The sequence below is a fragment of the Bombyx mandarina genome, chromosome 16 (assembly GCF_030267445.1).
Source record: "Bombyx mandarina strain Sakado chromosome 16, ASM3026744v2".
Lineage (NCBI taxonomy): Eukaryota > Metazoa > Arthropoda > Insecta > Lepidoptera > Bombycidae > Bombyx > Bombyx mandarina.
Window position 1 is genome coordinate 2970064 of NC_143222.1, and position 16980 is coordinate 2987043.

The 16980-nt window shown below is 42.0% G+C and overlaps 1 protein-coding gene across 1 annotated transcript in view; it reads right to left on the reverse strand.

The window, feature by feature from the left end:
* FASN3 (Fatty acid synthase 3) overlaps nt 1–16191 on the reverse strand; it is a 69130-nt gene extending 52939 nt beyond the window's left edge. Inside the window, exons 1-3 of the mRNA XM_089734018.1 lie at nt 16103–16191; nt 10117–10269; nt 3528–3720 (exon numbers count right to left, since the gene is read on the reverse strand). Of these exons, the coding sequence (XP_089590144.1) occupies nt 3528–3720; nt 10117–10269 (346 nt within the window). The 5' untranslated portion in view covers nt 16103–16191. The remainder of the gene's footprint in view (nt 1–3527; nt 3721–10116; nt 10270–16102) is intronic.
* Between the last annotated feature and the right edge of the window lie 789 nt (nt 16192–16980).

Genomic DNA, 16980 nt, shown 5'->3' on the forward strand with positions numbered 1-16980 from the left:
CATATAACGCGTTATGTACAAAAATATAACCAATGTTTTTACAATTCAAAAACTAGAAACACGTGTTTATTGAATTTATTTAATTTTATTTTATAAGAACACAACTGACACAATGTACAAAGAAACGCGAAACTAGTTATGAACTGTACAAATCATAAATTTCACAGTAGATAATTATAACGTGTGAAATCCCCGCGGTATATGGGGGAATACCCCTGTTAGAAAGAGAAGAAGTAACAAGGACTGAAATCGCGTAATATGAAAATGCGTTATAAGAGTACCGTGTTATAAGGGGCGATTACTGTATATCGGCGTATTCGAAAAAAAAAGGAAATTTGAAATATACTAAGCAGCAGTCACGAAGTGTCTTTTCTTATTAGTACTTTGACTGATCCAAATAAAGTGGAGTCAGGTTTCTTATATAAGCGTGTTTTTAGATTCAACTCTGTTTATTTAAGTATAAAACGCAGTAGGTGACATATTTGAAAATTGGTGGTAGGACGTCTTGTGAGCCCGCACGGGTAGGTACCAGCACCCTACCTATTTCTGCGTTAAACAGTAATGCGTTTCCGTTTGAAGGGCGGGTCAGGCTTTGTACTGAAAAACCGAGATTTAGAACTTATGTCTAAAGTTAGGTGGCGGTTGAAGGTATCTAGCACCCGATGAGTCATGAGCTCGTCCAACAATCTTTCCAAGAAAACAAATTATTTTTTTTGCCATTGTTAGCTAGCTATCTAAATGCAGCCTACGTATTAAGGTCAAAATATCATGGGTAAAGGGTTGAGACATCGCCATTTGCTTCGATGATATCTATTACATTAAAATCATCTGGCTGAAGTCCAAACTGTGGAACTGACATTTTAAAGGCGACCACCGCCAAACCGAAGCAAAATGTCGGACCGACACCGTATAGACAGTTTAGATCTAAAACGATGAAATTTAAATTCTTCGAAACTACGAAATGGTAGCAGAGCCAATATTGAGTTATAATTACTCCCTCTCCAAGTAAAAGTTTTAATGGATCCCCAGATAACAGAACGATTCCTCTTGTAAGATGTAGGATTTTGTAAAGTTCACTAACTTCATCGCTTCGGCTTTTTATCGATCTGTTTTGTCACTTTGATTAGTGTTTTATTGTTTGAACACTGTTTCATTGGTTGTAAAACTTAAATTGATTTCAGGAAATATTTTTATCAGTTTACCATTTTCTGTTAAGTATTTACCGGGTTTATGGACATTCACAGCATGAATACCCCTTGATGCGTGAGGCTAATAGTTTAATTGTATTATATAGCATTTGTCTCGCTCTTTAAAATGGAGCACACGACTGATTCACGGGAGAAATAGGCGGGATAGTGGTGCTGCTTGTGTGTGTTAATCTGAATTATGGTCTACAACTAGTAAAATATGGGTTTTTGGACCTTTAAGCCATGCACATCACATACATGATAAATCAAACATACAAAATTAATCCCATATGCCTGTTTGTGATTCTCTTTAAATTGGTAACGTAGTGAATTCCATCCATTTAAGAGTTTCACGGGAAGCGGGTGGATAAATTGGTGTCATTAACGGAGAAGAAAGGAAGTCGGTTCGATTGGAATAAGATGGAATCGTGTCCAAATTTACACCGTTTTGTATTGGATATATCTATGACATCAAATTTTTACTGGTGTTAGGAGTTCTTATGAGTCCTCATGGGTAGGTACCACCAAACTGCATATTTCTGCAGTAAAGCAGGGTTTCGGTTTGAAGGGTGGGGCAGCTGTTATACTGTAAAACTGAGATCCTAGAAATCATATCTCAAGGTAGGTGGTAAAATTTACATTGTAGTAGTCTATAGGCTCCGGTAACCACTTAACACCAGGTAGGCCGTGAGCTCGTCCACCAATTTAAGCAAAAAAAAATCACTTATTGAACAAGCTAAACCTTTTTTATTCATTATAATTTCGATATAAGCCTCATAAACATGCCTCATACGTGACTTCTGTGATTATCATCTACTGTTAAGGCCTAGATATATATAATATCACATATATGAATATCACATAACAATATTCTAATGTTCATTGTGTTTTAGTATGAAATAAAGTTCTCTCTCTCTCCTCACATCGCATATGACTACCATATCAAGTTAAGTAGAACAATAATATTTTAATGTAAATATTCGTGGTCTAATCAAACTGATAATCCACAGTTGTTACATTACGGTGTAAAGAAAAACAGCACTAAATTGAAGCATTACCGATACTGATGAGTGAAGAGAGCAGAAGAAACCGAAATACGCGATTTTAACAAACGAATATCCTTAAATACAAAACGGAACATTCTGTTAATCTCGATTTATTGTTTTTCCGATTCCTTGAGTTTTGTTGCTTGCTTTTTAACTCTGCTTATTGGATTACTTTTGATAAAACCATGCCAAAACTCTTAAAATAAGCAGAGAACGCGTTTTTAAGAAAATAATGCAGATCCATATTTCGCTGATCACAACTAGCTATTTAAGAATAGAAATTGATTAGAATACCTACGAGAGATTTTCAATTTTGTTGTCAATGAAAGTATAGAAATGTTTTGAGCTGCATGCTTAGGTGACAGCATTAGGAATGTTGGTCAACAGATCGAAATGATATTGTAGATGCCGCTTGCTAGAACAATTTTGTTATCAAAAAATAAAACGAAATTTTAAAAAGAATGTATACTATTAATATTATAAAGCTGCAGAGCTTGTTTTTTTGAACGCGCTAATCTCAGGAACTACTGGTCCGATTTGAAAAATTCTTTCAGTTTTAGATAGCCCATTTATCGAGGAAGGCTATATAATATCACGGAAAGACCAATACAAGTGGAGTTCCAATAAAAAATGTTTCAAAATAGGGGTTTAAATAGCTCCTTAACATTCTATAATTCAAAAATATTTTCACTTTCTACTTAAATTAAGTGGGGGGTAAAACTTAGCATTATGCCAAAGTCCATGCGGACGGAGTCGCGGGCAAAAGCTAGTCTTTAAATCTCTATATATAAAAATGAATTGCTGTTCGTTAATCTCGCTAAAACTCGAGAACGGCTGGACCGATTTGGCTAATTTTGGTCTTGAACTCCAGAGAAGGTTTAAAAGGTAGATAAATATGAAAATGCTCGGAATTAAATAAAAATAACAATTTTGTTTTTCCTTTGACGTGTCCCCCGTCGGACGGATTCCTTTTGTTTGTTTTAAGTTTATTTTATAGAAAAGTTTAGGTCTTTTATTTATCGATTGAGGCACTACGAAGTCTGCCGGGTCAGCTAGTAAAATATAAAAGACTGATTTCTTAAATATCTTTATGCCCATTTATAGTGTATTTATCTACCGCATTTATCTATCGCACACCAAGGCATCGTCGCTCCGTGATATATAATAATATTATTATGTATATAAATTAATTATTTTTCCCGACCTAAAGCAGTCTACAGAAGCAGTTTCTTTGGTAGAATAACACGCTATGTTCGAACGATGTCTCGAACGAATCGGTTTAATATTTACATACCAGCATCAACGATAGCTTCATAGGCCTTCTCCAATAAGATCCTGCACATCGGGTCCATGGTGTGGGCCTGCTTGTAGTGGACGCCGAAGAAGGAGGCGTCGAACTTGTTGACATTGTTGATCTTGCCAGTCCGCTGCGGTATCTCAGGGTGTGCCAGTTTCCAACGTCTGTCATCCGAGGAGATTAAATCCACCTAATCGATAAGGAATCAGATAATACTATAATCACTACATAGTATAAAACAAAGTCGCTTTCTCTGTCCCTATATCCCTATGTATGCTTAAATCTTTAAAACTACGCAACGGATTTTGATGCGGTTTTTTTTTATAGATAGAGTGATTGAAGAGGAAGGTTTATAAGTATAATAACGTCCATTAAATCGTGGAGAAATCAATAATAAATTACAGTTTCCGAAGCGAAGCGAGGGCGGGTCGCTAGTTTACAATAATTCAAATAATTACAATTCAAAGCGAATTTCCTTCTTCAAACGAGGCTTGTGGGAGTACTTAACGGTAGGCAGCGGCTTGACTCAGCCCCTGGCATTGCTGAAGTCCATGGGCGACGGTAACCACTAACCATCATGTGGGTCGTATGCTCGTCTTTAAACACGGGCAATAAAAGAATAAATAAAAAAAGAATCGACTATGCTGATATAGTCCGCACGAGTGGATACCAAAATGTGTTTTTAAAAACCGCTTACAATTGAGATTACGACTTCATATTTCGCCCTATGGCCTATAAGTGTTCTTTGATAATTTGATATAAAATATCTCGCGAGTTCGTATGCTTATAAAAATCGACATTACATTTTAAACAATATCGCTGCAAACCCTCTGTAGGTAGACGCAATAGTTGTAGCACAATCTCCGCCCCAATAGGCGGCGGAGCTATGGGAAAACGGAGATTGACTTATATAAAGAAACTAGCTTTACCCGTCCGCTTCGCTGGGCATTTAAAATTAACATTATTATTTCTCAACCCCACAAAGATTCTCATCATTAACGCCCCCGCAACCGGTGTAGGGAGTCTAACACCCATATAAATATTAGCCTATCCATTAAGTACATGTATTTTCTATATGGATACCAAGTTTCAAGTCAATCGTATGCATGGTTCAGTAGTTATAACGGAACATCCGTAAAAACCACTGCAGATTTATATATTAGTATAGAATAAACAGTCGTGAAATAGGAATAAAATACGCACTGAAATACCATTAAAGTTTCTACGGACAGGAGAAAAATTGAGGCGAAACATTTCGTTCGTGAAGAGCAAATTAAATTTTTCTTAGACTAAATATATTTTATAAAAATATACAGAGTAATACAAGTAAATAGGAGCTCAGAATCCAATTTTATATAACCATGCGGAGGAGACGACGTTATCATTTTAAGCGATTTCTCAGAACACTCAGTCCTCATAGAAGATACGGTACAAAATAAAGAGAGAACCGAAATCTTTCCCAAAAATCCAAGGAGATTTTTTGAAGAAAGGAACAATATGCGTAAATCTCTAACAATGGTAAGGGCATTTTAAAGGATCGTCATTATATTTTTAACGGTACTATTTAGAGTGCAGAGTTTGAATTCCAGCATCAAAGATCCTTCGGTCGCGACAGCACTGAAAATTGGCATAACTAGATGGTAATTAAACTCAGAAACTAGTTTCTGGATTCGCACGAAGAACTAATAAGCTTACTGGAAAGGTCTGGAAAATAAGATTACACACACCGAGAACAATCAGTCAGATACGTATAAGTAAATGTATTTAGTGAAACGCTATTTTAAGACCTCTTTAAGCCTAGACTTTAGGCCCACCTTTAACCTATCATTGTCGCCCATGGACATCAACAAAGCCCGCAGCACAGCCAAGCCGTGTTCTACAATAACCGTAAAGACTTCATGGTCGTCAATTAATTAAGTAATTTAATTTCACTCTTTTCAGACGATGTCTTTGATACTTTCTTACACAGATTCTAGTAATGATTGATTATTTTATTTATACGTTGGTTTTTTTTTGCGTTACGAATTCTTTTGTTATTTGTATTTAATCGTATGTAAGTCTATCTTATATTGTATTTATTTTTCACATGTGTATATAAGTATATATTTTATGTAAGTTTATTAAGATATAGCACCGTCCAGTTCGCTTATTCCTCACCCTGCAAGGTTGCCTGGAACAGATCGCTTTCGGCGGTAAGGCCGCCAATTTATATCACCGCCTATTATTTGTTTTTTATATGCTTACTCTGTACATATTATTATGGTGTTAAATAAAGTGTTATATTATTATTATTATTATTTGTCTAAATAAATTTATTTTTAATTTTGGATGGTTGCGGCATCTTGTGCAACTGCTTCGGCTGGTCGTAGGACCGTCGAGGCGATTCGCCCGGTTCTTGTGAATTGGGTGAATCGTGACAGAGGACGCCTCACTTTCCGGCTCACGCAGGTGCTCACTGGGCATGGTTGCTTCGGTGAGTTCCTGCACCGGATCGGAGCCGAGCCGACGGCAGAGTGCCACCATTGTGGTTGCGACTTGGACACTGCGGAGCACACGCTCTTTGCCTGCCCCGCATGGAAGGGGTGGCGCCGTGTCCTCGTCGCAAAAATAGGAAACGACTTGTCGTTGCCGATTGTTGTGGCATCGATGCTCGGCGACGACGAGTCGTGGAAGGCGATGTTCGACTTCTGCGTGTGCACCATCTCGCAGAAGGAGGCGGCGGGACGCGTGAGAGACGCGCAAGCCCGCCGCCGTCGAGCCAGGGAGGCGGATCTCGGCCAAGTCCTGGCCCTCTAAGTGTTTCGGGTCCCCCTCACATGTCGGTCTGGGGACCGGCGAGGGGGGCCTAAGAAGACGACGTGCAAGCTGCTCTGCACGCGTTTTATGCAAGAGCATCCGGGTGATGGAAGACCGGCTATCCTCGACCCACGCTGGTTCTGGGCCAGCGGGGTATTCCGTAGGATAGCTCACTCTAACCGGCGCCATCTAGGCGGGCTTCGGATAGCCTGCCGACCGAGAGGGCTGGTGGTCGTAGCGCCGACGACCACCGGTCCGGCGTCCCGAGGGGGAGGGTGTTGGGAGAGATGTGTTCCGCACTAAACGCTTCACTTTCCCCCCTCTGCCTCTTCATGAGTTCTGTCTCATGCGAGGTTTGGACGTTGGTTGTTGAGCGACAGGAGGTTTTAGTCAGTTCGAATCTGACATGCCCCGCTCTCCATCCCCAGTGGAGGGCGGAAGTCCGGAGATTTCCTCCTGACCAAAAAAAAAAACCCTCTAAAAAGTCTACTGAGATCTTAATAAATTACCACCATTTTACTGAGATTATATTTCATCCCATATCATCTCATTTCATTTCATCCCAGTTGATTAATGTCTCAAATTAATCATCTTCATTTCATTTCACTCCATTATATCATTTTTCATAAAAATATGAATATAAATTAAAATAAGACATGACTTAAAGGTCTCAGTTACCAGGTCATAAAATCCATTACAAATGTAGGAATAATTCCAGCGCAACCTTTTTTTTTTTTTTTTTTCGTGTAGTGGGCCGAACCTCCTACGAGGTCCCCGCGCCCCGCGCAAAAGGGGCGCGCGGGGTATGTGAGACTCAACGATCTGCATGGTGTTGTGAGCAGACCGCGGGCCCAAGGATTTTAGGGCCCACCCACTAAACGACTCCCCTGCACTCTTACATCCGATGTCCGATCCCCTCCGAGGTCAGAACCCGGATAAGGTCGCGGTCAACACTACAACCAGACGGCGCGGCTCACCCCAAGGACGCCCAGAGAGAGAGAGAGAGAGAAGAAGGGTCGTCGTACCCCCTTTCGGGGGCACGGAACGGGCCTCGGGGCAAACCCCACTGCCCGGGACGAAGCTCCCTGCCACATAGGGCAGGGGTGGTATGGATGCAGGAAGAACTAGGGAGAGGTACGCCGTTCGCAGCGCGCACGGCCGCACTACATCGACAAAACATATATACTTATACATAATACGATGGGCTTGGTTCTCTTGGGCGGAGTGATGCCCGCGGAGGAGTCACCCCGGCGCCGGCTGCTGTCCTCTGCTTGATTTTTTTTTTTTGTTTTTCCCCTAACTACTAACTATAACTAACTAAAACTAAACTACTATACTAACTATTAACTACTACTATTTACAATATATACAAAGCGGGACAACAGTCAGCACCGTGGGGTCCGCCACCGGCCCCATGCCGCGGTCCCACCTCTACAAGTCAGAGGGGGAGCCGCGGCACTAGTTTGGCGCTCACCCGCTAAGGGCTCCCCAGAAGGGGAAGACCGTCGCGGGGAGGGACCGACGTAAAGTCACTCCCCTTAAGGGGGAGTGGTCCAAACGGGCGGTAGAATGGGTCCCCATAGGGGGGCACCCCAACAGTGTGGGGGGAAATGAAGAGTGTGGACAGCTCAGTCCCATGGGGGCACTCATTATGAGCACTCCCATATCACTCCGGTTAAGCCGACTATCTTACCATAGCCGGGGGTTCCAGTAGCTCCCTTGGTAGCACCCTACCATCAGGTGGTCTGGCGTGCAAGGGAGCTATATTGTGGAGATGCTCGTGGGGTCCACCGTCAGCCCGCTCGTACATATTACGAGCTAGCCTCCGAATGAACTCCTCGAGCGACTCCACATCTAGATCCCGGGCGATTACGTCATTTCTGACGTAACGCCCTGCTCCGACTATCGTGCGAAGAGCCAGATTCTGCTGGGCCTGTAACTTCACCCGCATGATCTGCGGGATGAGGTGATACCAGGCCGCAGCTGCGTACGTGATACGAGAACGAACATACGTCTTGTAAATGCCGAGTCTAGTCCTGGTCGGCAACCTGGAGGCCAACACCGGCCGGAGGAGAAACCTCGCATAGCGGGCGGCCGCCAGCGCCGACTTGGCGTGGGCGGTCATCCTCAAACTCCGGTCGATATTGACTCCCAGGTATCGGACACTGGGCCTAAACTCGACATTGACTCCACGAAGACTGAGCTGTCCTGGGACGACTCTTGTGCGGACCGGACCGAAGAGAATAGCCGCGGTCTTCCCCACATTGACCGCGACCCTCCATCGGTCCAGCCACTGGGGCAGTAGGTCCAACAGCCTCTGCATCCTCGTAATGGCCGCAGAAGGGAAATTTGAGGACGCGAAGTAGGCGCTGTCGTCGGCAAACAACGCCAACTTGACGTCGGCTTCCCACGCTTGAAGTTTGCCCTCAAGCGTGGGAATGTCGTTGGTGTAGAGAGCGTAGAGGACTGGTGCCAGGACGCTTCCTTGAGGAACTCCGGCCGTGACTGGGCGCACCGACGACTTTGCGCCCTCGACCGCGACAAGGAAGGATCTTCCCTCCAGGTACGACCCCAGCAGTCGCACATAGGCGTGCTGGAGGTCCGTGTTCTGCAACAGCTTGTAGATCAGTCCCGCATCCCAGACACGGTCGAAGGCCTTCTCGATATCGAGAAAGACTGCGGCCGTGTACTGGCGCGCGTTGGACCGATCCGCCAAGTGGTGCATAACGCGGACCAATTGCAGCGTTGTCGAGTGACCGCTGCGAAACCCGAATTGCTCGGGTCTGAGAAGGATGTGCGGCGACACCCTTATCAGCAGCAGCCGCTCGAACAACTTGCCCATATGCGACAGCAGAGTGATCGGACGATAACTGGAGGGATTTCTCCTATCCTTGCCGGGTTTGGGCAGGGCAATAACCTTGCCCAAGGACGCCCAGCCGACGGAGCCTTCGAGGCGAATCGAAGGCTCTGAAACGTCGGCCGTCTCGGTACGGCAGCCCGTCGGGCCGCCCAGACGGTGTCGCTGGTGTCCCGGAATACCCCGCTGGACCAGAACCAGCCTGCCGGGTCGGGACGCGATACACCGTCGACCGGTCGCTCTATTCACTCCACGGCAGCGCACTAGAGTGCTGGTAGCGCGCCGCGCGGCCTCACCCCCTCAGGTCACCCCTTGACCTTCACCGGGGGGAGGCCGCTACCTACAGGGGCCGGGACGTACGGGCGTATTCCCGCCTCCGGCCCCCGGCTCGACGGCGACGGATCGGTGCGGAAAGGGAAGAGCTCTCCCTCTCTCGCTCCGCCGCCTCCTTCTGCGAGATGGTGGACTCGCAGAAGTCGAGTTCCAGCGCACCCTGGCGGCCGTAGATTACCATGTATTCTCGAATATTTATAGTCTGTGGCATGTCACCTTTTACATCGAAAAAAAGTCAGGATCGAAATTTTTGAGCGAGCTATAGTTTGTGGTGATAAAATTAATAATTTCAAGTAGATTAATTGTTGTAATTGATATAACTAGTTAATATCAGTAAAATAAAGTTGTGAGTGATTGATAATAATGTACAATTTAGGAACCAGAAATACCGTAGAATTAAATAAAATTTCGCAACCTCAAAAAACCGTTCTGCTTACAGTAAACACAGTCGGTAGTCTGGCGCTCCGTTTACAACAGGATTTTTGAACGGAACTTGGCGCCAGATTCTACCGAATCTGTGGATGTTAGTCATTGCTATTGTTTTTGTTGTTAGTTTCATTGTAACACAAATGTTGACTGTCAAAGGTTGGACTATCTTACCTTATTAAAAAGGTTTTCTTGTAGATGCAACACTGAATCGGAATCCGGGAAGTACCCTGAGACTCCGGTGACGTATACCTCATCTCCAGACGGGGGGTGCGACAGCCGGTGTCCAGACGTCAATCTGTCTTCGACCACTGTTGTTGGAGCCATCTGATGAAAAGGAAATTAGCTGTGATTTTTTATCAAGACTACCGCATGGTTCAACTATATCATTTACCAGTCTTTCGAATGAAATCGACATATTAATACGTGAAGCAAAAACTTTGTATCCCTTTTTACGAAAATTGCGCTGACGGAAGAGTTTGAGATTTTGCACACTTATAGAGAATACAGGGAAGGAGTACAGAATATTAATATATTTTTTAATTTTAGTATAAAAAATACATTAAAGCAATAAAGAAAACATTACACACACTACCATGTATTTGACTCACACACGCAAGCATACTATTTGCTTATTGTCAAACTTTTCTTATTGCGTAAAGTGTGTGGTGAAATTGAGAATAGATTAAATATTGTTTGTCTTTATTAATATTTATCTAAAGTGTAGTCTTCACGAAATCTGTGTTTATAGAAGTATATTATAGTCTTTGACAATAGAATCATAAAAGTATACAAATTTATAATTTCAATTAATTATAGTCGAATTTCGACTACCGGGGGACCACTAAGTACTTAATAACAGATGATCCCAATTACTTCCACGGTGAAGGAATAACATCGTGTTTTAAAAATACCAAAAATAATTGCGAAATCATTGGTGCTAGGGCATAATGTGAGCTCGCACGAATAGGTTTTCTCTTTTCTTCCTACCTATGCTGATAGCCTTGAGGGGCTATTTCAGCTTCCCCTAACATGTAGGTGAGCTCACGGGGCTCAAACCGAAAGTGTTGCTAACACTGGCCTTAGCAAGAGCAGCGCTTTACGGAATCTACCACCGGATCGGAAACGCGACCCACTGAGAAGATCCGGCGAGAAACTCAGTGGGCGCGAATAGGTACTACCCGACTGCCTATTTATATCGTAAAGCTACAGTGTGTTTCGATTTGAAATCGAAGACAGCCGTTTTTTAAAGATGAGCTCACCAACTCATCTAGTGCAGGATTTTTTTTTCTTTGTCTGGTTTTTTGGCGCAATGTAATATCCCTTATTTGAAGGGTATGTACTTAGTCGCTTTGTGGTAGAATTAAAAAAATCGAAGGACTCTTATGTACGCATTCGTAGGACAAACAAAGTTTGGGTCCGTTCTTTATCGCTGGAAAATATTTGGTGTTTCCTTTTTTTTGAAGAGGATGGTGACCCGGAGATCCCACCTGTCCCACCAGGACAGGTGAGCGACCACGAGCTCAACCAGAATGCATTGGATTAGGTAACAACTGCCCGACCGCCTCTGAAGGACACCTAATAATTCCAGGGCAACTTTTTTTTTTATTGCCTTTGTAGGCAGACGAGCATACGGCCCACCTGATGGTTAATGGTTACCGTCGCCCATCGACTTCAGCAATGCTAGGGACAGAGCCAAGCCGCTGCCTACCGCAGCTTCTTCTGCTTCTTCGCGAATCTACTAACGGATCGGAATCACGACCCGCTGCGAAGATCCTCCATAAAACTCTGCTTGCTGGTGTATAGGTTAGGTTTCAAATTGAACTCCCCGACGAGTTCGACGAGTACTGTTACCAGGATTTTTTCTGACTCAGTGCGAGTAGTTTTTAGTCATCTTCATTTATGTACAACCCCGAGAACACGAGCCATTAAAATTGTTTATCACCACCCATCGTGATTGGTACCACCGCATTACGAATACTACAGAATTCACAGCAAAAGCTCTAAATCTGAGGATCTCTAAGGATCTCTAAGGAAATCTAAAGGATAATATTATTCGTAATAGTCGATGTAGTACATGAATAGATAGTAGTAGAATAGTTTTATACTTAAACAGTAAATTTTAAATCAACGTATACATTAATTTACCGCTCATATATGCAGAATAACAATGAGGGTTCAAGCTGTGACCTATTCAATGGAATTTTGTTTTTAAATCACAAAGATTGTGTTGTTGGTAGTTTGAAACAATTATATAATAAGAAAATCGTTCAGTATTTTGATGTGAACAACAAAAATCCACGTTGCTCTCTCTTTTTAGTTGAAATAGAAAAAAATACGTTCGATCCAAATTCTAAATCAAAGCGGCTTGAAATGAATTTGTGATTCTCAATTGTGGCGGTCTGCGCAAAAGTGACCTAACCCACAATTTTTCATATTCTTGCTTATATAATATAATATTTTGCAATTTATTTAAAACATTATAAATTTTTAAAGCAAAATCGGCCTATCCCTATTTTGATCCCTAGATAACAGATGGCTTTGTGAACATTATTTTGCGCGTATTGTTTTTGCCTACAAGAAAAACTATAAAAATAAATAATAATAATAGAAAAAAAGCTATAAGTAGATGGCAATCAATAATTGGTTCTGTTGTGTCGTGGAGTCGCACCCTCCCATCTCTTTTCATGGATGTATCATCATCAAAGTTTTTTTTTTTGCTTAGATGATTTGACGAGCTCACAGCCCACCTGGTGTTAAGTGGTTACTGGAGCCCATAGACATCTACACCGTAAATGCACCACCCACCTTGAGATATAAGTTCTTAGGTCTCAAGTATAGTTACAACGGCTGCCTCACCCTTCAAACCGAAACGCATTACTGTTTCACGGCAAAAATAGGCAGGGCGGTGGTACCTACCCGCGGGGACTCACAAGAGGTCCTACCGCCAGTAACTACGCAAATTATAATTTTGCGGGTTTGATTTTTATTACACGATGTTATTCCTTCATCGTGGAAGTCAATCGTGAACATTTGTTGAGTACGCATTTCATTAGAAAAATTGGTACTCGCCTGCGGGATTCGAACACCGGTGCATCGCTTCAACACGAATGTACCGGACGTCTTATCCTTTAGGCCACAACGACTTCAATTGAAAACATGATCGCCCTGCAAGGACATCAACACATATCTGCGCAAAACAACGAGGCGTTCCCTTTTGAAAAACAGACCAACCGTCACAATATACGCAATTGAGCTTTTGATCTCACAGTTCAAGGGGGTTGGCAGCTTTTGTAGTGGATTAAAGACGTTGATTTTCCATTTTAAGTGATCAAATGAAAATATATGTAAATATATTATGTTCAATTCAATCGTGTTTGATTAACATTGAATCCGCTTTGACGTTCTATATTCATTTATGTTAAAAAAATTAAACTGATTACTGTAATTAATGCAAAGTGTCAGCTGACCTTACTTATGGCATTTAAATTATTTATTTATCGTGCTGTAAATGGAAATTTAAAGTTAGTTAGGACGCATGAAATTTGACTACTTATAAAATTAAAAACTTGGTAATAGCAAGTTGCTGGGTTGGAATGAGTCTCTCTCGTAGGGCTGTCGGTCACCGGGTGAGGCGGCGCAAGGTGGCTCACGGTGTATCTCCTGAGACGTCCTGTGGGATCTTCCCGGGACGAAATGCCGTCCTATTATCAAGATAGGTACCGGTGAAGGCGAACTTTTGGTGCGCACCATGCTGTACCGTGGTGGACCTATGGGTCTCGTGAAGTCGGAGTGGTGGGGCTCAATAGGGCTTAGTCGGTAGTCGATTTTACGGGATGGGCTCTGCCTAGCTGACGCCACGCAGCGCCTTTCTCAAGGCGAAGTCTCCCAGCAGGAATTAGGAGAAAAGGAGGACGTCAGTCTTCCCCTTCCCCCTCTTCTTCTCTGGAGTCACCGGAATCCGACATAACCCGGTCTGTTACCCCTCTCGACCGGGTATCCGTAAACGGATTCCCCAGCGTTGAGTCTGCACTTATACTGTTTGCTTATTTGTACCTTCTCCATTACAAAGAGGACTTAGAAATTGTGTCTGCATAAGGATGCTTATCATGAATGATGTTTATCGGTTCTGATACGGATCAGACAATCTATGTATATCCCGGACAAGTGTGTCCGAATTGAGAGCTTTACTCTTTTTTAAAGTAAGCTAATTATGTACTTTTGTAATTCTGTACTTTTTTGATCGAGAATCAAAGTTATATTTACAAAGCAAAATGATTAGTTACGTTTAGTTTTCATTCGCTGTATTCAACATGTCCGGTATATTAAGCGAATAATTACGGATGCAATGTGGTTTTAAATAAATAATTATTATTAATAACCAAATAGCGGAGGGCAAGTCACCTATGGTCATCCGGACTCCATTTAGGATTCCCTGTGTTATGCGTATTGACAAACATACTTAAATACATTTAATTTTTATATATATGGATATTAAACACCCATACAAAGAGCAAACAAACCTGTCCATCATGTTTGCCCGTTATGGTCATAGAACCCAGGACCCTCGGCGCAAAAGTCTACCACCATCACCGAGTCAATCAAAAGATAACTTAGGAAGACAAGGTTGATGCAATTACACTGTAAAATTCCGGGAAAGCAGTAACAGTAATCAAAGTATGGCAACCCCAATTTCAAATTGAGAAGATTTATAGCGGTTTCCATAGCGTCATCTGCGATAGCCGTTTGGTATCAAACCGCGTTTTATGTGATTATAAAAAAAAAACATCAACAAAAAACCCCAAAATATTTCGATGTTAAAAAAATATTCAGTACTATACTGTCAACAGCAAGTAGCACATGAAACACGTGTTAAGATTTGCCTACGACAAAAAGACTTCAATAACGCCAAATTTAAAAAATAAAATAAAAAACGTCTCAAACAGAAGAAGATGAGATTAATCGATAAAATCGATAAAAACGACTGCTCAAACTGTGATAAAAACGTTTGAGATGACAGACAAAAAACTGTCCAATGTATAACCTTTTTTGAAATAGGCTATAAGTAATTCATTTAAAATTACTTTACGAAGCACAGACACAATCAAATTATGTATGAAATCTTCAAACATATATCGAGGGGTGAAAAGCTATTTAAGCGGCATTTTTTCAATTATACAGGAAAGCCCTTTAAAGTTTAAAATTTAGAAAAAAATATCATAACATCTATATCTATACTAATATTATAAAGAGGAAAGATTTGTTTGTTTGTTTGTTTCGAATAGGCTCCGAAACTACTGGACCGATTTGAAAAATTCTTTTTCCATTAGAAGCCGACATTGTCCCTGATGAACATAGGCTACTTTTTAAAAAAAAAAAAAATATTTAATTTTTTTGGTTTCATGTGTGTTTTAATGTTTCCGAAGCGAAGCGAGGGCGGGTCGCTAGTATAATATAAACTTCTTCGTCTCTTTAAATGGAGTAAATTTTATTGAGCTTCAATTAAGAACATCGAACTGTTGATGCTAATCTATACTAATATTATAAAGAGGAAAGATTTGTTTGTTTGTTTGTTTCGAATAGGCTCCGAAACTACTGGACCGATTTGAAAAATTATTTTTCCATTAGAAGCCGACATTGTCCCTGATGAACATAGGCTACTATTTTTTTTTTTTTTTTGGTTTCATATGTGTTTTAATGTTTCCGAAGCGAAGCGAGGGCGGGTCGCTAGTACCAAATAAAACGCACCTTAAATTACAAAGATAAATGTCGCGTATCAAGCGAAATGTCCCTTAAACGTCACCCCTCGATACATATTTTTATATATCTAACAAAAAACCTTTATCATTTAAAACCTTTATAACTCTGTAGTTATAAACAAGATTTTCCTTAGACGGGATCACTCATATGTCTGTCATTGAGTAAAAAGAGAGTTCAATTTTGTTTAATATTTAAAATATTATTATAATTTTAAAACAGATTAAAGGCTTTTAGTGTTTTTCTCGTATTATATCACAGGAAAAGCAATTAAATATTTTTATTGTTTATTCATTCTGAAGTATTCTATACATATAATCCATATTATATCCATTTCCATATATATAAAATTTAAAACGTAATGTTCAATAGACTAATGTCTATTATACATATGTCTACATACCTTCCGTTATGTCCTTCTAAGTTTGCTTTGCTATTTAAGAAAACGACAGGGGACGTGAACACCGGCGGCCGATCAACGCGAGTTTGGACATGCGCCGTTATCGGACATGTTTATAAAACTCCTAATTAAAAATATATCAGTTACAGGGTGTTTTTTTTTTATTGCTTAGATGGATAGACGAGCTCACAGCCCACCTGGTGTTAAGTACAACGGCTGCCCCACCCTTCAAACCGAAATGCATTACTGCTTCACGGCAGAAATAGGCAGGGTGGTAGTACCTACCCGTGCGGACTCACAAGAGGTCCTACCACCAGTAATTACGCAAATTATAATTTTGCGGAGTTGATTTTTATTACACGATGTTATTCCTTCACCGTGGAAGTCAATCTTGAACATTTGTTGAGTACGTATTTCATTAGGAAAATTGGTACCCGCCTGGGATCTCCCGGGCTTGAGCGTAATCTGTTACGCAGACGACACGTTGGTCGTGGCCCGGGGGGGGAGTTTTGCTGAGTCTGCCCGTCTTGCTACGGCTGGGGTGGCGCATGTCGTCGGCAAAATCAGGAGATTGGGCCTCGACGTGGCGCTCAGTAAATCCGAGACCATGTGGTTCCACAGGCCCCGGAGAGTGCCACCTGTCGATGCCCATATCGTGGTTGGAGGCGTCCGTATCGGGGTCGGGGTGCAGTTGAAGTACCTCGGCCTCATTCTAGACAGTCGTTGGACCTTCCGTGTTCACTTTCAGAATCTGGTCTCTCGTTTGTTGGGGGTGGCCGGCGCGTTAAGCCGGCTCCTTCCCAATGTTGGGGGGCCTGACCAGGTGACGCGCCGTCTCTATATAGGGGTGGTGCGATCAATGGCCCTATACGGGGCGCCCG